Source organism: Phyllobates terribilis, unplaced genomic scaffold (genome assembly GCF_046119375.1).
Source record: "Phyllobates terribilis strain yellow unplaced genomic scaffold, ASM4611937v1 Scaffold_2__4_contigs__length_985480577, whole genome shotgun sequence".
Lineage (NCBI taxonomy): Eukaryota > Metazoa > Chordata > Amphibia > Anura > Dendrobatidae > Phyllobates > Phyllobates terribilis.
This window is the reverse complement of record NW_027362762.1, coordinates 866,057,879-866,069,969: the sequence shown is the minus strand read 5'-3', so window position 1 is coordinate 866,069,969 and position 12,091 is coordinate 866,057,879. Positions and strand designations below refer to the sequence as shown.

The 12,091-nt window shown below is 41.9% G+C and overlaps 1 protein-coding gene across 2 annotated transcripts in view; it reads right to left on the bottom strand.

The window, feature by feature from the left end:
- Nucleotides 1–12,091, bottom strand: part of CTPS2 (CTP synthase 2) — a 235,292-nt gene that overhangs the window by 164,311 nt on the left and 58,890 nt on the right. For both annotated transcript variants that reach the window (XM_073668039.1, XM_073668038.1), the window contains 2 exons: nucleotides 5,007–5,139; nucleotides 1,146–1,234 (listed from right to left, as the gene is read on the bottom strand). In XM_073668039.1, the coding sequence (XP_073524140.1) occupies nucleotides 1,146–1,234; nucleotides 5,007–5,139 (222 nt within the window). The remainder of the gene's footprint in view (nucleotides 1–1,145; nucleotides 1,235–5,006; nucleotides 5,140–12,091) is intronic.

The window sequence follows — 12,091 nt, the reverse complement described above, 5'->3', positions numbered from 1 at the left end:
CTAATTATTTTAAAAATATAAATGTGAAAATGTGACATGCATTTGTGTTCAGCCCCCTGTAGTCTGATACCCCTAAATAAAATCCTGAGTGACCAATTGCCTCCAGAAGTCACATAATTAGTAAATTGAGTCCACCTGTGTGTAATTTATTCTCAGTATAACTACAGCTGTCCTGTGAAGGCCTCAGAGGTTTGTTAGAGAACATTAAGGATCCAACAGCATCATGAAAACCAAGGAACACATCAGACAGGTGAGGGATAAAGCTGTGGAGAAGAGTAAAGCAGGGTTAGCTTATAAAAAAATTGCTAAAGCTCTGAAAATATCATGGAGCATTGTTCAATCCATCATCCAAAAATGGAAGGAACAGTTATGTATGACTAATCCATAGAGGATAAAGTTTCAGTTTGTGGTCCCAGCCTCCATTACCAATCAAAAAAAAAGGGCTGACAAATGGTAAAAAAAAAAAAAACCCTAAGACTCCTCTCACCGCTCACCTCTCCGACCATCACAGTGCTTACTACCCGGTCATGAGGGCCTCTTCTTTCAGCCATTGCTCATCTCATCTGCCTGTTCTTCACTAAAGGTTAGGAATTTTAATGCAACTGGGCCTCAGGGGTCACTGTGCATCTAAAGTTGCAACATTGTGATGGCACGATATTCGGTGCGACCTTACAATGCAAAGATCTGGTCGAGCCCGGCCCGGAAGTTTCGATCTACAGTTAAGAAAAGGAAGATGAGGCGTGCAATGGTTGAAAGAAGAAGCCCTGATGTCCGGGCAGTGAGCAGCGGAGCTTGCTTCCTCACCTGTCCAGGAGTTGTGGTATGATCAGACCATGTTCCTGCACGATCAGACACAGCCACTACACAGTACACAGCAGGGGCACATTTATAAGATTATCTCAGCACAGGAACATTTTATTTAATCACATCCAATTGCGGAAGTTATTATTATTCCAAGATCTATTGATTAAAATGAACTTTCGTTCATGGGAAAACCCCTTTAAGGTAAATGCAGGTTCTTAAAATGAATACAAAAAATGTTAATTCTCATTCACAATGTAACCTGGACCATCTCCGACCTAAATCACAAGTAATCCTATTATTCATATTACAGTACCATATATCAGTCTAGATGTGGGACTTACTGAGCTTTGCACATCTTTTCCCAGGCCTTGTGGTATTTTACAGGGTCTTCTGTTTTGGTTGAAGGTTCTAGCTCGGCAGAGTCTATATACTAAGATGAAAAGAAATGGAATAATAGTAAGAGATACATTCTGTATAATCTGTAACCATTGTTAGTACTTCTCCACTTAGTACCATTTTCGGCCACCCTGCTGATGAGCCGTTTGAAGGGCGGGGGTAGGCCATTCATTTTAAAAACTTGGACAATCCCTTTAACATTTTAAAAACAAAAGTGTAAAGGCTTATTCCAAAATTAACCAATCATGGCAACGATGGGGGTACCTGTCTCATGGCCCCAGGTACATAAGGGTGGGACTCTGCAAACAGCTGAGCGAGATGTGAAATGTTGTTTTCATAAGTCCCACAGAAGGAAGTGGTAGTAACAGCACAGCGAGCTATGCTGTTTTCTTAACTCCCATTCACTTCTATGGGAGTTACAAAAACAGCAAAGCACAGATCAGCAGAGTTTTGAACACCTGGGCGTAGCACATATGCATCTCTAGGAAGAAGAGGCTGCTGCTCCCGTGACAAGTGCCTCCCTTAGGCTATGTGCACACAACGCCTTTTTCAGGTGGATTCCAACACAGTGGGCTTGATTCACCAAAGCTTACTCGCCAGAGAAGTTTCAAAAAGTTGTAAAAATCACTTGGAATGGCGCCTACATTTTGTGGCTTTTCGCTAGTTTCTGGGAGGAGATGGGATAGGGACGTGACACCATAGCTCGTCTAATTCATGAAGAGCTTTGGCATTCCCTATGCCAGATGATTCACTCCAGGAGTGAGATTTCTTGGGTAGCGCACGGAGTGCACGCCACTCGTCAGACGTTCCACATTCATCAAGAGGCCTCTTCATGAATTAGGTTCGTCTGACTCCAGCATGCCCAAACATCAAGACTGGAACAATGCCAGTCTTGATGAATCGGGCCCATTGTGTTGATTTTATCTTCAACAGATGATGGAGAACCACATTATTCCTTTGTGTTTCTCATTTCTTCCAGAAGACCAACTTCACCGAGCCCCTGTAAAATACTACTATGAGTATATAAGGGTGCATTCATATGATCAAAATTGGTGCAGTAAATGGACATTTGATCGGATCGAAATCTGTCTCATCTGTCAGAAAATCTAACTTGTTAAAAATCTGTCTGCCAAACACAATGCTGGTAGCATGTAACAATCCAGGGCACAAATTATTATTGCATTTGCAGCTTTTTTTGTTTCGTTTTTGGTGTTTTTCACCCGTTTTTCATTTGACCCTAATTCTTTTAATTTGTGTCTTTGTTTTTTTTTATGTTCACCATTGTGGGCAGGATTTAGAATTTACAGAAGTTTTCTCTGGTTTATCATTTGCGACATCTGGAAATGTCACAAAATTTATCTCAAATGTCCTCCAGTCCCACCCTGGGACTATGCATACCATCACATTTTTTGCCCATTTTGTTGTGACACTTTGCAAAACTTGAGACTTTTTACTCTAAAAAAGTCTCAGAAGAAGATTAAAGACAAAATAAAGTTGACGTTTTCACTTTGTGCAAAATTCATCAACCACTTGGCCACTTTAAAAATAATTGAAGCCAAAACTGCATTGAATAACACAAGAAAAAAGAAAAGTAGCTTATAAAATGTAGCTGATAAAAATGCAAACGAAGAATTGGGGTCAAGAAGACAAAGCCATTACAAGGAATTGGAAGGTTTCATTTCAGGATAATTACAACAGATGGGGAAGAAGAGAATACCTGTTGGAGTAAATGGCAAATTCAGTCCAGTTTCATCATCTGCAAGATTGGTCTGAATGGAGAGAGACTTGTGACTGTAAACCCAGCTTAAAGGGAATCTGTCACCAGGTTTTAGCATAATGTAGGGGCTGAAAGCCTGATTCCATGGATGTGTCACTTGCTCAGCATCTTGCTGTAGTTTCAACACAATAAGCATTTTATCAGCAGGTGATTATCACTGCAGGACTAGGTGTTTTGAGTGCCAAGCAGTCCAGCTACTCATAGTAACCCCGCCCACAGCACTGATTGGCAGTTTACTGACAATGTATAATATACATGGTTAGCGATCAATCAGGGGTGTGGGCGGGGTTATACAGAGCTCATCATTCTGAGCACTGCTAAATCTACTGCAGAGAAAACAGGAATTCTATCAATGAAAAACACCACACAGTCCAGTAACTGATACATGGCTAGAATCAGGCTCTCTGCCTCTACACCAATGAGCTCTCATATTCCATACCAAAAACCTGTTGACAGATTTCCTTTAAAGGGAACCTCTCATTCGATTCATGCTGCCCAAACCATGGGCAGAATGAATCACAGACAAGCTGCAGGATTGCAGGCAGGTATGTTTCACTCTGAAACTGTCATGGACGCACTGCGCCATGGGTTGGGTATGGCTAAGCGGCTACCTGGTTTTCACTAGAGCCCCTGATGGCGGAGTTAGGCTTGAGCTGCAGGTAGCCACCAGATACTACTCCAGGTCAGTCCCCAATACTGCGGTAACTGACCCCAAGGGTCAGGATATCAGACACAGACTCAGAATCACGGGTAGAATTGATAGGAGCCGGTTCAGAAAGAATGGGATCAGGTTCAGAGAGAACAGGATATTCAGACTGGACTGACTCAGGGATTAGACGAGACCAGTTCAGGAACACTGGCAGAGGATGCAGGTGCAGGTTCAGATAGGACGGGTTCAGGACTCAAGATCAGGTTCTGGCAGAATGGGCTTAAGAACAGGTTCAGGTTCAGACAGGACGGGCTTGGGAACAGGTTCATGAACAGACTAGTGGATACAAACACTAACTAGAAACTAAAGTTGCTCCGGCACCTCCCTACAGGAGAGGGTGCCTTAAGTAACTGATGCCTCACAGCTATAGGCTAGGGACATTTCCAGAGGGTGTGCGCTGTCCTTTTAAGAAGTAGGGAGCGCGTCCTAAGCGCGCTGTCGGGAGATCTGTGCGATGTGTACAGGCCCTGGAAACAGTACGCTACAGCAAGAGATGCCTCTAAGAAGCTGTGGCGTCCCTGCCGGGGAGAAAGAGTGGCACCATGCAGGGATGCTGTCATTACAGAAACACCTCGGCATTTCAGAGAAAACATAGTTTGAAGAGCCAGCCAGGGACCAAAAAAATAGATGCGACTACTCCGGCGCTGCCCCCGCTGTAGTTGACTGACAGATTGCTCCCTAAGTATTCGCATGCAGAGACCTTTCAATCAACTGGAGCAGGGTGGAGGAAGCCGGCTGGGGGTGATGCCAGATTAATCAAGTCTCTCTCAACATTCTCCGACTGGCTCTTTAAACTATATTTTCTCATCAAATCATGCAGCCAGGCTACGACTCATGGGCCTGTGGTTTGGGCAGCATGAATCAAGTGACAGGCTCCCTTTTAAGTCCCATTTACATGAGTAGATAATAGTGTAAGCGATCATCGATGTGATCAGGATAACCGATCTACTTGATGGTAGAGAAGTATTTCGATTTGACAAGAATCTTGTAATAAATCATTAATAATTTACATCTATTAAGTAAGGCAGAAACAATACCGTTTATTGCGTAGACAATTTGCATTTACACTACACAATCACTGAGTGAGCAACAATAATTTTTCGATCATATAAATTATTTCAAGAACGAGCATTTTTGGACACATCGTTCGGTCGTTTACCCGATTAACATTACACAAGTATGGTGTATGATGAGACAAACGCTGGAATCTTGACAACTGTTTACTCCTGTAAATGGGCCAGAAGGCTGGGAGACAATTTTTCACAGGCCGTGATTTTTTTCTGATCTGTTGGCCATAATAACGAAATAACAATGACTTACCATTAAATTCAGCTTATGATTGATGGCCAGTGCAGAATGCTCTAGAGCTTTGAAGACGGATGTGTAACAATCACTCAGTTTAGTATATTTTCCGACTAGAGCTATGGAGCAGGTCTGCAGGAGTCGTTCGTATCTGGTAGAAAGAGTCACAATTAATGGAACTTGTCAGAAAATTATTAATTTTTTAAATCAACAGTTTATGTTAAATATTTTAAGATTTTTTTTTATTTATTTTAATTTTTTAAGGTCACTGTCTATATTTAAAAAAAAAAATCTTAAAAACATGCTGCCGTTGTTCTGACGAATCAGCCATATAATAGACTAATCATCCTGTTCTGTAAAGATTTTCAGTAGTTACCTTATTATCACCACAGACAGGATTACAATGAAAGGTAACACAGAAAACACAGGATCCGCCATTCACCTCCCCCCTCTCTGCACAGTGTACTCTGCACAGGATACAGAGCATGCCCACAATACTCTCCCATAGAATTTAATGATGTCATTTATTTCATCTTTTTCTCTCATACGGTCCCATTATAAACTAGGAGAGAAGGATATCTAATGGTGTAAAGGAATCATTACCCCTTACATTTATATGTTTTTGAGGACCTCTAATTTTCATACCATAGGAATTACAATGTGAAATCATCTTATAAAAGTTTTAATGGCATGACTCCTCCAGGCTTCTGTAGTGAATTATCATGGGAGCTTCATTAATCGATTCCAATCCATAGCAGTATTTAGAGACACACTTTCTACTTTTATATAAAAGACTCTGCATCACTGCTATTATACGGTCTAGACGGTGCACTGCCAGTCATAGTATGCAGCACACGCCGATTTCTGCTTTATGATTATGTCCTCTCTATTCAGATATCTTTATGATTGCGTACCTGTATGAATGGGGTCCTGCTAATTACCGTATTATGGCATAACATCCTACTGTTTTCTTCTATTTTTGCACTTATACTTTATTCTTATTATTTATTATTATAGCGCCATTAATTCCATGGCGCTTTACATGGGAATTCCCGTTATTTGTCGAGGTCAGTGACTTTGTATTTTTGATGCAACATATGGAAGCCCAAGAATGTTTATTCAATCATTACATTTATTATGCATAGTGTCTAAAGACCTTGTAACCCCGGTATCACCTTTTTTCACTAGTCTTGTATGGGGTATTCGCCGATCGTTGTCACATACATTCATTATTTATCACTGCTACTGTAGACTGCATATTGGCTTACCATGCCCATTATAGTTACCTGTACGAACAGCGCCTTGTCAATCATCATAACTGAGTGCCATGTCCATCTCCAACCCCTTTGTATTACACCTTATTTTTCTGCATTTATTCTGATGTAGGAACAGCTTATTTTGGGTTTATCATATGAGAAAACTCTTGGTTAGTTTTATCTTAAAAAGTCCATATATGCCACAGTGTCAATAATTATGTTTTGACCAGGGCTGTGAAATCGGTAAACCAAATCTCAGACTCCTCCATTTCCCTGACTTCCGACTCAGACTCAGTCCAACTCCACAGCCCGGCCTCACTACTGAGCGTGTACATAAAGTGCATCACAGATTCATCTCACTGCCTCACTACTGAGCGTGTACATAAAGTGCATCACAGATTCATCTCACTGCCTCACTACTGAGCGTGTACATAAAGTGCAGCACAGATTCATCTCACTACTGAGCATGTACATAAAGTGCAGCACAGATTCATCTCACGGCCTCACTACTGAGCATGTACATAAAGTGCAGCACAGATTCATCTCACTACTGAGCGTGTACATAAAGTGCAGCACAGATTCATCTCACTACTGAGCGTGTACATAAAGTGCAGCACAGATTCATCTCACTACTGAGCGTGTACATAAAGTGCAGCACCGATTCATCTCACGGCCTCACTACTGAGCATGTACATAAAGTGCAGCACTGCCTCACTACTGAGCGTGTACATAAAGTGCAGCACTGCCTCACTACTGAGCATGTACATAAAGTGCAGCACAGATTCATCTCACTACTGAGCGTGTACATAAAGTGCAGCACTGCCTCACTACTGAGCGTGTACATAAAGTGCAGCACTGCCTCACTACTGAGCATGTACATAAAGTGCAGCACAGATTCATCTCACTACTGAGCATGTACATAAAGTGCAGCACAGATTCATCTCACGGCCTCACTACTGAGCGTGTACATAAAGTGCAGCACCGATTCATCTCACGGCCTCACTACTGAGCATGTACATAAAGTGCAGCACAGATTCATCTCACTACTGAGAGTGTACATAAAGTGCAGCACCGATTCATCTCACGGCCTCACTACTGAGCGTGTACATAAAGTGCAGCACCGATTCATCTCACTGCCTCACTACTGAGCATGTACATAAAGTGCAGCACAGATTCATCTCACGGCCTCACTACTGAGCGTGTACATAAAGTGCAGCACCGATTCATCTCACTGCCTCACTACTGAGCATGTACATAAAGTGCAGCACAGATTCATCTCACGGCCTCACTACTGAGCATGTACATAAAGTGCAGCACCGATTCATCTCACGGCCTCACTACTGAGCGTGTACATAAAGTGCAGCACCGATTCATCTCACGGCCTCACTACTGAGCGTGTACATAAAGTGCAGCACAGATTCATCTCACTACTGAGCGTGTACATAAAGTGCAGCACCGATTCATCTCACTACTGAGCGTGTACATAAAGTGCAGCACAGATTCATCTCACTACTGAGCGTGTACATAAAGTGCAGCACCGATTCATCTCACTGCCTCACTACTGAGCATGTACATAAAGTGCAGCAGATTCATCTCACGGCCTCACTACTGAGCGTGTACATAAAGTGCAGCACAGATTCATCTCACGGCCTCACTACTGAGCATGTACATAAAGTGCAGCACAGATTCATCTCACGGCCTCACTACTGAGCATGTACATAAAGTGCAGCACAGATTCATCTCACGGCCTCACTACTGAGCATGTACATAAAGTGCAGCACAGATTCATCTCAACTAAAAGCCGAGATCCTTAGATCAGGAACAGAACAGACAATTATAGGACATTTCATAACTTTCCCAAATTCTTATGAAAACATTTACAGCATATATTTCATACTGCATTGAACTACTGAACCCAACTTCTTATATATTTTAGGAGTCGAAATTGGTCCATTTTATACCGACTCCACCAAAATAGACACCGACTCTGACTCCACGACTCCAACTCCACAGCCCTTGTTTTGACGCATCATTTATCTCTGCCCCCAGGTTTTATGAGCTATGAAGCTAAGCTGCAATTCCAGGTACAACCGATTTATGGTAAGATGTACACAAACATGGGACAACCCCACAATCCAAACCCAAAAATTGGCCATTCTCGTGGATTTTGGGGGGACACCCTGGTTGACTGTCAGAGTTTGGAGAATTGAAATGTCAATAAGTATGTAAAAGCAAGTAGGCTTTACTAAAAATGGGAATGAGTTCCCCACAAATCATACTTGGTAGAAGGGTCCCTAGACAAAGTGCATAGCAAAGTGATAAAACAGGGGGAATTGGGCATTACACAGTTTTCATTCACATGTATGGGTGGTCTGCGAAATACAGGAAAGGACATATTCTCAAGAGAGAGAGATACTCAATATACCTGCGCTCATGGCTATAAAGAGGACCACCTACATAAACTCAAAATTCAATAAAAGGCTATAATAAAATGGATTTTTTTTTGATCATTCAACCCCTTAAAGGTATTATCCACTTTATCTTTATTTCAACTAATGTGTTGGAACATTATGTTGTGACGCTTACTAATATGTATTACAGGTTCTCTTTCAGTCTGTACAGCTCTCCTGTACTAAAAATGGCAGCTGATGGAGGAGCGTGTGACCAAACTTGTCCACCAGTGTCCTCAGAAGAAGCTGATTGGACAGGTGTGGTCACATGCTCCTCCATCAGCAACTGTTTTGTGATCAGGAAGTCTACAGTAATAAGTGAAGGAGGAGAACCTGTAATACTTATATATTAGTAAGTGATACAAAAACGTGGCCCGAACACATTTGTAAAAAAAAGATAAAGTGGACAAGCCCTTTAAGGAATGTTAATCATTCATATGGTATTCCTTTAAAAGATACAGTACCTGTTAGAAATGACCCAATCTGCCACTTTCAAATACCAAATTCTGTAACAAAATATCAAAAACTCATGAAGCCGTACGTTTCCGTAAGTATATGAAACTGATGGGATCAGAAGATTCACCGGCACATTGATAATAGAGGCCCCAGTGCTGCAGAGTATAATGAAATGATGTCTCATCCTCCGCTCTCCTCTGGGTATACACGTATCGCTGATTAATCAATGATCCATCAAAGCCAATGGCCGTCTCATTCACATGCACTTTATATTGATACGGATTTAAGAACATCTTAAGTGCGTCTTCAATGGTGCATACTCGGTTTGGTCCATGGACAGGTTTCTAAGCTCTTAGAGGGAATATGTCAGTCACTGGGACTATTTCAATTTCTTAGATGTGACGGGTTGTTTGGAATGATAGGAAAGTACATTATATTTCGACATTCCTTCTATTTCAACCTTTTAAATAAAACAAAAAATAAATAAAACAAATAATTCCTATTGATTCTGTCACTGGAATATGACAGCATAAAAGTCAGAGAAAACATAGAATTACCTGCACGTGGATGTAACAAATGGACTGAAATTACAGTTCTCGAAATACAATTGTCCGGTATTGCCTAAAAACTGTTCTTGAGAGTGGAAAAAAACAAGTCCGAGCTTAGAATTGATGGTTTCGAACTGAGGCCAAAGTATATATGTCGCGTCTTTCCTCAACCCGATTGCTTAAAGCGCACTATAGAAAGAGATTGTACCGGTAACAAGCCCAGATATACGAAAAGGCAATCTGTGACGGAGACCACAGGACTTGTAATTATTAAAAAGTCATGAAAAAAGCAAAATACTAATAACACTTGTCATGATATTTCCTTCCTGGCCTTGTCCAATAACAAAGGATGCGTCCACCAATCCTGGAGCAAGTACTAAAAGTACAGAAAGGGGGCAGATTTAGATAAGAACAGAGTCTACAAATCACTTGGAGACAATAAGTGGATTGTCGAACGAAAAGCATTTATTATTATCTATCCACCAAACCACTGATCACAAGAACAAGGAACACTGCTGCTCCATACAATGTCTATGAGACTCACAGAGATAGTAGAATGTATGGGTGTAACTAGAAAAATATTAAGATTTGAGAGTCCTATGCTTGGCATTGTGCTTGGTGATTTACGGCTTGTATAAAGCTGCTCGACCATGGAAACCAATGTCGTGAAGCTCCCGGCACAGTTTTTGTGCTGATGCCAATGCCAGTGGTCTCTGCAGTTATCGACTCAGCAGAGTGTTGAAGATTTTTATGCCCTCTGCTCCTTGCCTCTCACTTGGTGACCCCACTCTGTAACTTTAAGTGGTCTGCGCCCTCAGGACTGAATTACTTTGGTTCCTGAACATCTTCTTCTTCTCAATAACACCACTCATAGTTGATGGTAGAATATTTAGAAGGGAAGAAATTTCATGAATTGACTTGTTACACCGGTAATGTCCTATTTCAGGACCGCGCTGGTATTAGTGAGCTCAGTAGAGCAATTCATTCTTTCACGAATGTTAATGATTGTCATGCTCCACTAAGGAGTCAGACGGTGCACAGCGAGAAGGATTGGGTTGGGAAGTACTGCAACTAGGGAAAGAATAAAGGGGCACCCCTGAATCTTGCCCTGTGGAACCCTGAGCCCCGACGTCCCTAGACGAATACTTTCACCCCGTGCGGCGATCACGTTCCTAATCCCTTGTCTTGCCCTAAGAAAGGCCCTGGCTAGTGCGTGGGGCAGCAGGAACGCTACTCTTGCTCTAAAATACAGACACAAAGGGAGGAGACAAGGGTAAATAAAACAGCAAAGACTCTAAGCGCACCCAAACTAAAGAAAAGAAAGGAAGAATGAGGCAAACCAAAAAGGGAGATAAAAGAAGGATAACACCAAACTTCCAAACTGCAATCTCCAGAGACGACTCCTAAACGGTTTCTCTATCCAAGGCTCACAGCTCCCATACTAACTCCAAGGTATAGTAAGCTATCACTGGCAATTACTCAAACTAAAAAGTGAATACAAGAGGGAAGTGGCAAACTCAGAACAGCTGAGATAACTTAGGACGGAGAGCTCTGGTAGACAAACAGAATTGTTTAACCTTTGCAACAACAGAGCAAGGGAAATCTACACTGCTTAACCCTTGCAACAAAGGAAATCTGCATAGCTAACTGGAAGGCAAAGCAGATCCATCCAGTGCAGGTGCATGTGTAGCCAGATGACACAATATCTTCTGACCCCTCTCTGTCACTGTATCCCAAGACAATAATGGTAGATGGCATGGCGAGGGGCTGGATTTTATACTGCTGTGACAGTGGGACTTAAAGAAAAACCTGAATTCAGTGATTTAGACATCCCAATTATTGTTGAGCGAATTTGTTCGGCATTTCAAATTCGGGTTCGTGTTTGGGGTTCTGGCTTGTTCACGCAAAAAAATTGGCTCCGCCCAAGAACATCCCTAATTTTTTGGCGCGAACAAACCGGAACCCCGAACACGAATCCGAATTTGAATTTGAAATGTCGAATAAATTCGCTCAACACAATCCCAATGTCCCAATGCTTTGGACCATATAGTTAACATACATGAAAAACTATATACAGGTAAAGGTGTATCCTAGAGAGAACTGACTATTTACATTAGCATACATATTAGTAACTCTTTTACATCACTGTAGTGTTGTAAAAGACACCTATTGTATCTGACAAATATGTAGATAACACTTATTTTTATAATCCAAAAATCGAGGCCTGGGAAACCTCAGGCATGCGGGCCCTAAACGGACCATGATGTAATTTCCTCTGGTCTCCAGGCAGACTCCTGGGGACCGAAGTACTTGGACCACCAGCTCTTTAATTCCTCCCCAGCCTGCGAGCACAGACAAGCAGTGTTCACTATTCAACACTGTGGCACACACAA